Here is a 14,909-nt window from a genome sequence, read left to right on the forward strand (position 1 = left end):
TAATATAATTTAAATTTATTTTATTGTTTTATTTTATCGGTTTGTTATGTGATTTTTTTTTATATTTTAGTTTTGAGGTTTGTATACTGTAACATAATTAAAAAATCAAAACTTTGTCATCACCTCCACCACATACATATACACACACGCTTATGTATTATTTTATATATATAGTTCATTTGTATACTTTAATTTAAATATATGAAAAGTCTAAAGAGATTAATAAAACAAATAAAATATTATCATTGTCAGATTATTGTTTTTAAATGAGATGAGAGTTTATGCATGTTTCTATTTTTGGATTTTAATTAATTACTGTTTGTATTAACATTTTTTATATTTATTATAACTGTTACACTTATGAGTCTTACGCATCTTTTTTTATCAAGAATTGCGTGACAAACTTAGAGATAAGGTATATTATTTTTTTGTTAGTTTTTTTAGGTATCATCGTGATTTATCTATTATTAATTGATATTCCAAATATAAAAAAATTATATAATAGACAACGAAAATATTGTATACATATTCAAATTTATGATGATTTTTGAGTTATAAATAAAAACTATATTAATAATTTTATAATCTATATATATATATAAGTAGAGTTGAATATATTTTAAAAACGTTGAATATTATAAATAGAATAGTAAAAATTAGGAAAATTAAAGAAATAGTTGAGGAGATGAAAATTATCTCCTATTTTTTAGTTGTGATGTGATTACCCATCTTATTTAATGAAAATTATAGGAATTAGAGGTAGAGAATATTTAATGTATAAAGAGATTTTTTATATTTCTAAGGAGGACACGTGTCACCCTCTTATACATCATTGTACTTTTATTCTATATATATTCTTGCATCTCTTTCATGGTTTTTGTAACGACCCAAAATCCGGTATTTTGGATATCTTTGAATCGTCACTTGGGTTATAAAAAAAATCCGATTTATTCTAAAATCAACCATCAAAATCAGACTCTTGTTAACTTGAGGTTAGACAAGGCTGAATCTCGGAGAATTCCATCGTGACTTGAGCTGCCCATCTCATCATAACCTTTAAACACCGAGAATTAATCAGAATGAATATATATATATATATATATATATATATATATAAGAGTATTTTATTATATTTTCATTAATTTATATATTTATCTGTTAATCATATTTTTTATATTTTTAAATAGAATCATCCCAACGACTTTTGTATATAAGTACATATATTATTTCTTTCAACGATTTCTTATTCATATGAAAATAATGAATGAATATATTATATTGCAAATAATATCGTTATTGATCAAATAAAATTTATTGTAGGAATCTAAAAATCAGATGCACCTAGTCATATCAACCCATGTAGGATCGGATCAGATGAGTATACATCATAATTATCGGTGTATTATGGTCAGATTTCGAAGGATATGTGATGAACGAAATCCTTTCAATGAGAATAGGTTCAATGGCATCAGATTCTTATTAATTGATGAAAATGTACGTTCTAATTAACATTGATTTTCATATACTATGCTTATTATAAATCTAATCTTTTCTAATTCGTTGCAGGAGAATGTTATTGAAGGAAAATATTTCAGAATCATGCAGAAAAAATTAAAAACATAATAAACGAGGGAGACGTATTTTTAATTAGACATTTTAAAATTCTACCAAATAATATATACAAATTAACAAATAGTAATTTTTATATTTATTTTACAGAATATACTACTATTAAGTTATTGTAACTACTTATAGTCTTGCCAAAGAAAAATTTCGAATATGTTTATACGACGATTTGTTGGCGTTGACAAACAAAAAAAAGACATACAATATATGAGACATTATAAAAAACCAAAAAGAAAATATTGGATTTATAATTAATATATTCTCTAATGTCGCAAATATTATTGGAGTTTTAGTCGCACTACAATAATCAAATTTACGAATGTCGTCGTCAACTCAGAAAATTATTCTTCATTTATTATTGGAAGAGTAAGTTTTCAAATTTTATTTACATCGCAAAGAATATCATTTTAATTTTTTTTAACTAAATTAGATTTATACAAACTAACATATAATTTCAATATAAAAACCAACAACAATATCGTTAAACTTTTCATATGGGGTGATCTCGGTGCAGAACTCCATTCACAAAGTCATAGATTGAATGTCAGAAAAAGTATCGCAGTCGTTACGGGTGTAAATCTAAAGATTATTCACGGTAATTATTTAACACAAATTAATTCCTAAATATTTGATAGATTAATATTTAAAAACCATTACCATTATTATAGTGGGTTTATTAATACATTTTATGCATCAGGTGTTCTATCACTCAACACATCAATATTTACAAAGATTTACATAGATAAAAAACTGAATATTATCAAAAATTTCCGTTTAAGGTAAATAAATTGTATCATTCTTGAAAAAATCTATATTTATAATATTTAACATAATAATTTTTATTATTACCTCACAACTGATTTTTTAGCATAAATTAAAGAAAGATCACACCAATACTGAAGACAACCATAAAAATCGGTTACATTTTAATGATAAAATATCTATATAAGGATGTCAATATTCTGTTATTGATTTAATTCTGTTTGAAAAAATATAATAATATTTTTATATTATTAAAGTTTTCTATTTATATTTAGTACAACTCAAACAACTTATCTTAGTTTTTGCTACAATCATATTAACAAATTAAATACAAATATAAACATCAGTATTTCATATCATACTATAACTCAAAATCATCATAAAATCATTACCGAATCAACCAAACCAGTTAATTTAATATGAACCGAAAAAATATACAATTTTAGTTTAATGATGTGGTATGTTCACGTAGTAAATTTTAATTATGTGTCTAGCCATGTCATATATTTACTTAACACAATTCACAAAAATTAAACGTCATTGGAGGTGATGTAGAAAATTGTTAAGCATTTTGAGGTTTGAGATTTTGAGTCCGTACGATATGCACAAATTATTATTTAGATTAAAAATAAAGGGTTAAGAGTAAAAACGATCAATAAAATATAAAAATGATAAGAGAAACACATAAAAAGAAGAAAATGGTGATAAAAATATTACGGACATCTACAAATTTTATAAAATTTATGAATAAATTATATTTTGTTAATAGAGTGGGGTATAATACCCACTCTATTATATTTAGATCCATGCTTATCATCTTATTATCTCTACACTTTGACAAAATTATTTTAATTGAATAATTTAAATTATAAATTTAAAATCAAAATTTATGATATTTAATTTTAAAATTAAAAAAAAAATTATTTAAAATCCGTAAATATTTAGTCCGTGATGCGCGGGTTATTACCTAGTATAAACAAAAAAAAAATCCGATGAATCATTTGGTAAACAAAAAAGAAAAAAAAACTAAATTAGAGGCGTTTCGAGATAATAATGGGCCAAAAAAGTTGAACTAGCTTAGAGTTTGGCCCAACCAAGGTCCATTAGTTTTCGCGATATTCGTATATGGGAAAAGAAATTGTTATTTTAAGAAATTAAAATATATAAAATATGAGAATAAATATGAGGGGGCCAAATAATTCATGAGGAAAATCATTAAATTAAGAAGAAAAGGCTCAAGGGCAGCCAAAAATAACATGGAAAGAAATAATTTTATTAAGTCATATCTTCAGAACGGACTGAGAAACTCGTAAAACCTTACAGGAAGAGATGCCGATCAGGACATGAAACCGAATCGAAATTACATAATTAAACAGAAGTACAGATCAAACGTTGTTGAATGTTCCTTGCAGTACAAGAAACATGTAAAACCTTACACAACAGAGATGGGCCAGATGGCTACTCCGACGTGAGACCGAATCGAAATTACACGACAACCAACAGAAATTGTCGAATGTTACTTGCAGTACAAGAAACTCGTGAAACCTTATATATAGTAGGGAGGGAGAGAGAAGAGATTTGGACGTGAGACCACCAAATACACGATGGAAAGCGGCGATTGACATCAAACGCGGTTGGCGTTTGGCGGTGTGGAGGAAGGGGCGACGCGTTTGCCCCTCTCGGAACGGGCGTTCTCAGCGAACTTAACGCTTCCGGAATGCATACCTCTCTTGATCTCGTCGTCGTTCCACTCACTGGTGTAGTAATATTCCTCGGTGGATTTGAGGGGGTGACGTGAAGGAGGGAAGAACATGCTTCCCCACTGAGGGAAATGAACGAATGCCACGGGGAGAGTGCAGGCCACAGTCATGACGCCCATCCACATCAGCCCTTCATTCGTCCCGAATCTCGATGTCGAGAAGAACACGAACTGGGTCAATCCCGAACCGAAGTTTCCTCCTGCTCCTGTTAAACCTGAATGAAAAACCGGCGTTGGTAATTAGGGTTTCCGGAGTGTACACTCACTTTGGTTTCAGTTTGATGAAACTTTGTTTCTGTTACCGGTTATTGGAATAGTTTGACCGGTTATGTCGGTTTGGTTTATATACGATTCGGTCTCATTTGGTTATTTCTGGTAGTTTGGTTTGATTAGGGTTTGTCCACATTTTTCATTTTCATTTTTTTTGTCTGTCTCGACTTGCATTTAAGAAGAGACCTGAACCGAATAGTTAAATAATCGTAACTGAATCAAATTCGATGTAAATATCAAATGACTATGATGAGATCTGTGAAACCGAAAACTCGAACTAAACGAATCAAACCGAATAAAAAATAAACAAGATCATTTTTTAAAAAAAATGAGTTTTTATATAAAAAAAAACTAAATCTAAATACAGTTTTAATCGAAATCAAACCAAATTCGATATAAAACCAAATAGTTATTGATTTTCTAAAACCGAAATAATCCTAACCAACAACACAAAAATAAACAGAACCCGATATAACCGAACCGAAACCCAAATGGACACCCTTATCAACGTTTCTGCAAATGTGTATTATAATGCGTTTTCTTGAAAACGTTCTAAAGCATTAAAAAAGCTCCATGAAAGTTACGAGGTAGTTACTTGGCTACGAAGCAATCTAAATTTATCCGACAGAAACTGTTTTCTCATCGATGTGTCTACCGTACGAGTTTGTGAGGGCAAACCTGAGATGATGCCGAGGGAACGACGAGAGATGAAAGGGATAATGGCAAAGGTGGCTCCACAAGCAGCCTGAGCTCCGAGTGAGAACAGAACCATCGAGACAACAGCAAACGTAAGCTGGTTCGCTCGTCCGAGCAAAATGCAAAACACTCCTCCGAGTGTCTGAATTATCCAAAGTGTCCAAAGCCTTCCTCTCATCCCATAATATCTCGCAGCCACGTCCGAAACGTAACCCCCGAGCGGTCGTGCAAAGAAATTCGCCATTCCGAAGCTCGCAGCTATTATACCCGCGACGTGTAGCTTCAAATGGAACCTGAAAACGGTCCAAAAATTCACATTCTTAGACCAATCATTTGGTTAGGGCACAAGATTTATATGATATGTTTGTGGTTGAGAGTGAACCTGTCGAAGAAATACTCTGCAATGACGTTATCGGTGGTCAACTCGACTCCCATGGAGTATCCATAGAGAAGGACGAATATCCATGTCCTGTAATTCGATACGGCGTACCATAACACCTGGAAATGGAAAAGGGTTTCATCAAATGTTTTTTCCGAAATCGAAAAAAGGGAAACAGGAGTTTACTCGCTGCACAAGTAATCAAATTTTACCCTAGAGAACTTGTCCTTGGTAACCTCTCCTCTCTTCTGCAATGTGCTCCTGTTTCCATCAGGCAGGTCTTGACCCATTGTCAAGACCAAGATCCCCATGACAGTGTGCATCCACCCGGGCACGAAAAAGGCGATCCTCCAGGCCGTGAATGACGTGGATCCGGCCCGATGAATGATCTCATAGACCAACGGCATGAGAAGCTGAGTGGCTCCACCTCCCATATTCCCCCACCCGGCTGCCGTTCCGTTCACTAACCCTATGATCTGACTGTTGAACATCGTGCTCATCCAGTATTGGCACGAGACGAACGTTGCAAGGCAGAATCCGATCATGAATCTAACCGTTATGTATCCGCCCGCATCGGATACAAAGGACATAGAATACACCGTAGGAGCGGAAAGCATCACGACAAAGGCGCATCCGTAACGAGGGCCAAGAAGATCGCAGACTGCTCCCATCACGAGCCTGGAGAAGATACTGCCTGAGACAGAGGCAACGCCTGCATTTCCGATGTCTTGTTTGGTGAGATTTAGGTTTTCGCGGATGATCGGGACGAGGGGAGCGGCTGCGAAGGTGGAGACGTAGCAAGTGAAGAACGAGATCCAAGAAAGGTGGAAAGTTCTCATGTGGGGATTGGCGAAAGACAAGATCTTAAAGACTTTGGCTTTGTGTTCCGAATCCACGGGAAGAGAGAACTTAGCTGTCGTGTCCGTAGGAACCATTGGAGACGCCACCGAGAAGGCGAAACTCTGTTCTCGGCCGGTGACTCCATGCATGGAGCTTCCCGGCTCACCCACAACATCCTCGTTGTTATCCGACATTGTAACTTACAGTGTTTGTATATATATGTGCGTGTAACTATATAAACAGAACACTATGTATATATATGTATGTATAGATTTAGACAAAGTAAGAGTCTAAAGTGTTTGATATTAAAAACACAAGTTGTGAGGAGAAGTGGAGATTCGAGGGGGTATTTATACAGGATCTTGTAGCAGACGAACTGCGAGAATGTTGGAGATTGGAAACGTTACCTTATGGAATCTCCTAAAGAGTATTTGGCCCTTTTGGTAATATATTCATGTATAATCTGAGTTTGATTATACATTATTATATGTATAATTACATTGTCATATATATGTTTTGTTTTATTTATTTGGTTGGTACGGAATCGGTTATAGCATATGATGACGGAAGCATGTAATAGAAGTTGACCAACTCTTCGTACAATCCACGAGGCAATCTCCAATGTCTCCTCACATATTTGTAAATCTGATTTTTTTTCGGCTATTTTTAATTTTATTATGGTTACAACGAGAAAAATCACATTGCAATTCATAACCATTATGTGATAAAGTCTACGGGATATTATAATACTTTGTACAAATATGTAAATAACGTGATTTTGGGATTCGAATTCATGTTGTGACTTGCGAGTAGAATATTTGTCGAAGTAAATAGCTCGATATGGACCGACCAACTTGTCTTTCTTTAGACGAAACCACTCATTAGGTAAATACGGTAGGGTTTAGTTTGATGTATATATTTCTTGGTGAAATTTTGCCTTTTGGTATATAGTTTATATTTTAAATATAAGAGGGCGGTATTATATATATATATATATATATATATATATAGCCATTTTCCAATCTAAAAGTTTAAACGAATTAGATATAAAGTCTTTTAAATTAAATTAATTGAATTTAACAGAATATAAAATAATCAGAATGAAAATAAAATGTTTTTTTAATAAAATGCCAAGTTTTATTAATAAAAACACAATACGAACGAAATCCAATTTGATTTTAAACCAAACTAAAATCCAATGTAAAAATAGATTATTTTTTTTTCAAAAAAAAAAAAAATCCAAATATAAAAGCCTCTAACCATGGCAAAGCCTAGTAATTAAAATTTGACAATGAGCGGCGACCAAAGGACTTCCCAAGAATATATATATATAGATTCATGGCTGAGACATAAACTTGAAGTGAAAACCCTAATCAATTATTATGGATTTGCTAATGGCAATGCGAGAAATTGGTTAGAGAATTCATTAATCAAAATAAATACACAAAAGCAAGACCGTCTTAATATACATAAATTCGTCAAACAATTGGTCGGTCGGTATCTTTATTATAAGGACTGGTTAAAAGAGGCTCTTTGTTGAACAATAGAGGCAAAGAGATGCGAGAATATTCTTAATTTGGAATTAATAAGGGCTAAGGGGCCGTTTTTACACGTTTTGCCGACGAAAAATGGATCGATATCTTGACATAATTAGTATGTATTATGCAATTGACTTCTTTTTTCTTCTAAGGAATTCGAAACCGATATATATATATATATATATATAACACTATAGATAGCAACTTATTGGGAACACATGCAAGTAAAGATCCATATAAGACATCTATTTGTTAATTTTTAGCTATATATATATAACAGTTAAAATTTACCTTGGAATTTTCATATACAATAGAAAAACTATATATATAGTACTACACGTGAAAATTAATAATTTAATACAAAGTTTTTTTTTTCATGTTTTGTAGTATTCGAACTGAAATTCAAAAGCTTATATCTCTAATTAATATTTTTATTCTCTTTTCCATGAACAAAGATTTTTTTTTTGGGGGTTATAAAAACCGGTTAAGAGATCTAAAGGCCACCTGTCGGATAATTCAGTCCCCAATTGTGTTCTGTACATATTCATATTCAGTATATAACTGATTTTAAAGAACTTATGAAATAAATCTTACCACGTCAAATATATATATATATATATATATATATATATATATTTAATTAATTGAATTGAACTCACTACCCTGATGAATCAGTTTTTGACAATTTCTTTTGTCCAGGAGTACATGATACCTCAAAAGAAATATTAAAAAATAAAAAAAAAGTGTGCATTTCGCGATGAAAAATGATAATACACCACAGAGGTGGGAGTTTCGGTTCGGGTTTGGGAATAATTCGTTCCTTTCGGTTTCACAAAAATATATATTAATCGATTATTATATTATATTCGGTTTGATCCGGTTTCAATTACAGTTTTTATTTTTTTAAAAAAATAGATTTTTTTTAAAAAATCGTTTTTTCATTCAACTCAGTTGGGTTTCAAAAAATTCGATTTTCTAAATATAATATCATTTGAGAATATTTGAGAATTTTGTACGGTTTCGATCGGGAAAAATACCGTGTTTTTGGGTTAGGTATGAAAAATAAGATGATAAACATTGAGCTCTAAAGGAATCCCAAGGATGCGAAAAGATAGATAGATTCGAAGTTTCATATCTTCCATATCTTCCAATATATTTGGCATATAATAATACATATAAATGACAGTAAAAATTTCCATGCTTTAGTGACCGGAAACCTCAACCTCACAATTCAATTCCCCCTTTTTTTTCGGGGATAAAACTCAAATAAGCATAAACAAAAAAAAAACGCAGATTAATGGAGGGTTGCGAGCTTAATGCAGAAGTTACAATCAAGAGAGGAGGGAGTTACCAAACCAGTTTGAGTTTCTACGATGGCTTCTCTCTCTGAGTATCTTCTGTTCATATACGGAAAGACCAAATACAAAACAAAAAATACGATTATTAACGTTTAATACAGTGTAAGATCGAGTGAATCGAATCCGAAAATGACGAGAAAAACCGCAATAGAAACCGAACCTTTTTTGTTCCGCGAATTCGCTTACTGGTACTCTTCCAGCGACTCCAAACGCTTCCTCGAGCCTCGCCATTTTTTCTTCTTCTTTGTCCCTAACGTCGGCATTTCTGGATTCCAAGTGTAGAAATGTAACGTGAGAGAATAAGCTGTAGAATTGTGGAGAGTTTCCTCCAAGTAACAGATCCTAATTCTATTAGAAATATAATTACTAATTCTCCGTCGCTTCTCATGTTTCGCAAAAGCTTACCTCCTTGGGGGTATATGGAGTTGTAGTGTACCTCTGCCCAAAAACTCAAGAAGATAACTGCATATAGAGGAAGATGTGTGAAGAAACCGATTTAGCTAAAGCTCGATTCACAGGAGAAAAAAAACCCGGGAAAGAAGAAAGAAATATAAGCGAATGGTTAGAGAAGATCATACCCCGTTTCGAACTTTGAACGTTGGGAAGGATCTCGATGTAGCAGGTGTCTTTGAACGACGTTATCACGAATATCTTGACACCATACTACAACAAGATTTAGTTGACAACTATATTAGTAGAAATATACCCTCTCAATATTCGATATTTCGGTATAATTGGTTTCGAGACGTACTGAATCAGCAGCAGCCTGCAGGGTTACATGATCACCCCATTCGCCATTCCTATCATTGCCCGAGAGGGGAGGGAGAAATGCAAGGTCTGGATTAACCGAAAGGAACATAGAAATTTACCAAATTAAATACACACACACACAACAGAAGTGTACCTTGACATCTTCTCCAAGTATTCATGGTAAGCCATGGGAACGTAACCCTCATAATTCTTAGGATATTCTTTCAGCTGATGGTTCATATCATTAGCCAGAAGAAAAAATGAAACTAAGAACTCCAATGTAAACAAAAAAAAATAAGGTTTTACGAACTTTTAAGGCAGTAGGATCACGAACCTGATTCACGATGCGCTGTCTCATGAATTCATGATGCTCAGGAGTTTGATAGAATTGATCGGATAGAGCACGGAACTAGAAACATATATGAGAATATAGTAAGCAAAGAAGTTATGAAGGATGGCTGAATACTCAACACAGGATTTGATAAAGAAAAGAAGATTTGGTCCACCCGAAAAAAACATTGACAAAGCGGGGTTGGATCAGTTTTCGCAACATGATACCATTTCTACGTGTGACAAGAAAATAATGCAAGTTGTTTAAATAGCTCGGTTTCATTAAGCCATTGTGAAAGGAAGACTAAACGAGGCTGAAGAGGTATGTGCCATGTATTATAAACGCTAACCTGGCAATTACCATCTCCTTGAACTTTGAGCTCAACCAGATCATATACCTGTAATCTAAAATTTGCATCGCCAGAAAATTTACCATTAGAGAATGCAGTGGACAGCTAAATCGTAATCTTGTCTTACAGTGGAAATTTTTACAGAAATTCAAGCAGTGACCACCGAGGAAACACCTGTCTAATAGCCTCTGATGATCTAATGTTGCTTCGTCGATAGAGGGTATTTCTCCGTTGATTTTGGGAACATGCTACATGAGGAGGGGGAACAGTTATGTTTAACAGCTAGTGAAGGTAAGCTCACTCCATCTATAGCATCCAAATGTGTACAACAAACACTTTCCTTGGTAACTTCTACGGTTTAGGATATGAAATTAGATATTGCAGATAAGAGAGAACACTATCACTACGGTAGAGATAAATTTGATCACGGAATCAAGAGAATGCACTTACAGGAATCGGAACCATCTGATTCAAACTTTTCTCAACCTTGCCATCGAAAGAATGTTCATCAGTGAGCTCAATAGAATAAAACCAATCTTCTTTTCCAAAAGGGCTCTCTTCAGGGCTTGAACATGAACTTGAAGGATCACCATCATCCACCTCTTCCTGTCCAGAATCCTGGCCTACAAATTACGCATTATTTAGGAAAATGAAACTGCACAAACCAATACTTCTGAGCCTACCTGCTAAATAACCATACTGGGGCTGCTTCATCTAGCATTTACCAGAGATAAAGCTCCCCAAAGATTGATCGATCCATTCTTGTCGGAAATCAGAGAACTGCAAATGTTTGTCCTTTGCTTGTGGAGATTCATACTCTTCTTCCACTGGAAGTTGCAATTCTTGAAGAGCATGTGCAAGAAGCTCATCATTTTCTACACTACAAGGTTCGGCATCGTATAGGTCTTCCTTGAAATATTGTCCGTGGTAATAGTTAACATCATTTTGCACTACATCATCATCATGTGCAATGGTTCCGCAATATTCGTAATTTGAATAAGGGTTAGTGTCAAACAAGCGGAGAGTCCACTGGACAACATCATCTTGGTCATAAGTGGTCATTTGCATACAGGTTTTCTTCCAACCAGCTTCAGGAAACTAAGTCAAATTGCACCTGAGATGACGAGTGCTTCACCATCTGATTTCATGTTTGCGAAATATACAGCCAATGAGTAACTGAAGAGAAGAGCATCACAAGTAAAAGATTATGAAAATGAGGCCTATGTCAAAGAAAGTGATATACATGAGAAAGAGAGAGAGAGCTAGACCATTGCTCATAAATATAAAAGGATAAAAAGAGAAAAGGACTGAAAATATAGGTAAACAGAACTGGAAAATGTCCTCACATGACTACAGCTACACTTGAACTCCATAGCTGTCAACAGAACTAGAATAAGAAGACATCGCTTTCTGCTTCCTATTTCTGTTTCCGGCGACATAAAAGCAACTTGGATTAGAAACCGTGCAGCTAAAAAAACTTGCAAGACTCCATGATGGCATTTTCAAGCTAACCAAACAAGCAACCTAAGGAAAACAATTCCAACTTTTAGCACAGAACAACCTCAAGGCACGACGTTTTCAGCAAAGATCACAAGTTCTAAACCCACATTGTTTCATCAACCAAACAAAACGAAGACGGTAGACTAATATCAGTGCCGCAACGACAATCCCGCCTTATTCTGCCTCAGACGCAATACCCAATTTCTCAAAAACCCCAAAACTGGTTTATTCGTCAGATTTCTTGCTCCTTATATCGGAGTTACAAGAGGGATAAGAGTGAAGAAAGTTTAATATAATTAGGAGACTTAACAAATCAACCTAAGTTCTCCCACTTTCCATCCCTATTTGAAAATGTTAATATCCCAAAAAAACGAAAATAAATCTAACTTATAGAAAAACACCAAAAATAAAACGTAATCTAACACAAAATACTTGATCTCAGCACCTACAAACTTACCAACATCAGGAATCATTTACTCCCAAGTTTACACAGAAACACTATCTCAACAGAACTTCAGCACTACTTGAAAGTCATAACCAAGTTCATTCAAGTCATATGAACGAGCGAAACGCAGTATCTAATCACCTCGGATGATCACATTTTCTCTGGAAACCAACAGAAATCGAACTCCCGGCATCAAATCATCATTCGGAACCACTAAACGAAGAAAACGAATCAAATCCAGCAACCATACGTCATTCGGAACCAAAACAAAATCCACCGGTAGAAACAGAAAGGACCAAATCTAGATCCAAAAGCTACAATCGGGATCGGGATCAAGCAATTCACCTCAAATGAACAAGAGCTCATCCGCAGGTTCAATCGTACGCTCGGAAATGGAGGGAGAGAGAGAGAGAGAGAGAGAGAGAGAGAGAGAGGATGCAGAAATGGAGGAAGATTGGTTGGGTTAAATGACGGACGTTTAGTGGCAGTGAATTTTAGTTGAGAGGTGCAGTCACAGTGTTTCAGAGGAAGATGAAGCAGTAAAGCGAAAGCCCTCTCTCTCATCCAGAGTCTCTCTCTCTCTCTCTCTATATAGAACTTTTGTTTGGTGTTAACTGTAATAAATGTGATTTCTTGATTTTTATGCATTTGCATAAATGTGATGGACTCATAATCATAAATTTTTACAACTAACGTAGATGGTAAAATTTAAATGTTAGAAGTGTCATATGATTATTAAATTTTAAATTTTGTTTATAAATAAAAATATTATACACATTGTTATAGTTTTTCTTAAATTAAGCTTTTAATCATTAAAAAATATCCATATAATATTGCCCTTGTAGTATATATTCTAACTATTGTGTTAATTTGAAAATTTTAAATATTATAATATAGTTGGTTGAAAGCAACATTAAAGATAGGATGTTCTTCAATATAAAGCTTATTATAAATTTATGAACATATAGGATTGAAGAGCAATAAAAATATAAAATATAGGATATGCAGAATTGTGCTCTTCCTAATAAAATGTAAAACGCAATTTATTTTAATTTGTTAAAAAAAATTATTAATGAGAAATTGGGGGAGAGAGAGAGAGAGAAGACGCCGTTAGTTGACGGCGAAAGAATCTTTTTGATAGTTTCCATGATGGGTGTACGGCGCTCCGTTTCCGCGTTCAGTCAGTCTCTCTGTCTGCACTCCTTCCTACAATCCAATTATTAAATTCACTATTCCCCCTAATGATGGAGAATGTGCACAAATATCCAAAAACAAAATTCGAAATAAAATTAATAAAAAAATTCCAATACGAAATATATTAGATTCTTCTGTATGAAAAAAATTGAATAATCTGTTTTTTAAATTTGTCTCATAAAATTAATTTGACATGACATGGATGATGTTGACATGTTCAGACATGACAGTGTACATTAAAGTGAGAAGTCTAAAATTTTCTTTCAAAATCTCCTTGCATTAGGTAAATATTTTTTTTGTCGGAATATGAAAAACTAAATTAAAACTAGCCATATATTTAACGTTTTAACTATAAATTTGATCTTAAAAAAACTTGAAAAACGATTTTTTCAAAATAAATATTTATTTAATGAAAATGAAAACCGATTGGTATAATTTTTGGGCACCTTGTCAACTGTTGGCCTTTACTTCAACCGAAACCTAATGGGCTAAACTTGCAATAATATTTGAAAGCTCGAAGCCCATTCTCTAGTATAAGAGATAATTTTTGTTAAATGGGCTAATATATATATATATATATATACATATAAAAGAAAATTTCCCAAAACTTCATCTTTTTCATTTAACTTTTCTCCAAAACTAAAAAATGGATGTGTGAACCTACGTTACGTGTGCGCATAATACATATGCATTTATATATTTATATATATATATATGCAAGAAACAATCGAAGTTATTTAAATTTATATCAAAATTATCACCATATATCCAGAATCTTACAATATATCATCCAAGATTTTAAAACGCGATGTAATATGATCTCATCTTAATTATAGATACAAAAAAAATTCTAAACTACACATATACGTATAGGATTTGTTTATTTCTTTGGATATTCATGAGTTTGATTTGTTAGAAACATTCATATTAAGTTTATTCAACAATACATCAAATTAAATGTTTCCTTGAAACCGAAAAATAAGTGACTGCATGGCTATAAACTTGGGCTCTTATTACACAATTGATTGCACATTAAAAAATCTCTTGAAACTAATTATAACTGTAACTCTTGCAATTAATAGATTATGCATTGATTGTAAATGAAACTTGTA

The 14,909-nt window shown here is 33.2% G+C and overlaps 2 protein-coding genes across 8 annotated transcripts; both read right to left on the reverse strand.

The window, feature by feature from the left end:
* Positions 1 to 3,640: 3,640 nt before the first annotated feature.
* On the reverse strand, positions 3,641 to 6,628 carry LOC104814824 (high affinity nitrate transporter 2.4-like). Its single transcript, XM_010543014.1, has 4 exons — positions 5,705 to 6,628; positions 5,496 to 5,611; positions 5,096 to 5,406; positions 3,641 to 4,362 (listed from the first exon to the last, which is right to left on the reverse strand). The coding sequence occupies exons 1-4, from the start codon at positions 6,524 to 6,526 to the stop codon at positions 4,013 to 4,015; spliced, it is 1,599 nt and encodes a 532-aa protein (XP_010541316.1). The 5' UTR covers positions 6,527 to 6,628; the 3' UTR covers positions 3,641 to 4,012.
* A 2,360-nt stretch (positions 6,629 to 8,988) lies between these two features.
* LOC104814825 lies at positions 8,989 to 13,145 on the reverse strand. Of its 7 annotated transcripts, none has more exons than XM_010543018.2 (14): positions 12,949 to 13,144; positions 12,745 to 12,816; positions 12,005 to 12,081; positions 11,384 to 11,796; positions 11,109 to 11,281; positions 10,833 to 10,906; positions 10,659 to 10,713; positions 10,313 to 10,387; positions 10,133 to 10,206; positions 9,980 to 10,028; positions 9,807 to 9,891; positions 9,634 to 9,690; positions 9,389 to 9,493; positions 8,989 to 9,267 (listed from the first exon to the last, which is right to left on the reverse strand). In XM_010543018.2, the coding sequence occupies exons 4-13, from the start codon at positions 11,724 to 11,726 to the stop codon at positions 9,411 to 9,413; spliced, it is 1,068 nt and encodes a 355-aa protein (XP_010541320.1). In that variant the 5' UTR covers positions 11,727 to 11,796; positions 12,005 to 12,081; positions 12,745 to 12,816; positions 12,949 to 13,144; the 3' UTR covers positions 8,989 to 9,267; positions 9,389 to 9,410. The 7 variants fall into 7 exon arrangements, with proteins under 7 accessions (XP_010541320.1, XP_010541321.1, XP_010541324.1 ...); XM_010543019.2 differs by having other exon boundaries at positions 11,384 to 11,834; XM_010543022.2 differs by lacking the exon at positions 12,745 to 12,816 and having other exon boundaries at positions 8,989 to 9,264; positions 12,949 to 13,145.
* Positions 13,146 to 14,909: the final 1,764 nt, after the last annotated feature.

The sequence above is a fragment of the Tarenaya hassleriana genome, unplaced genomic scaffold, assembly GCF_000463585.1.
Source record: "Tarenaya hassleriana unplaced genomic scaffold, ASM46358v1 Cleome22, whole genome shotgun sequence".
NCBI classification, from domain to species: Eukaryota; Viridiplantae; Streptophyta; class Magnoliopsida; order Brassicales; family Cleomaceae; genus Tarenaya; species Tarenaya hassleriana.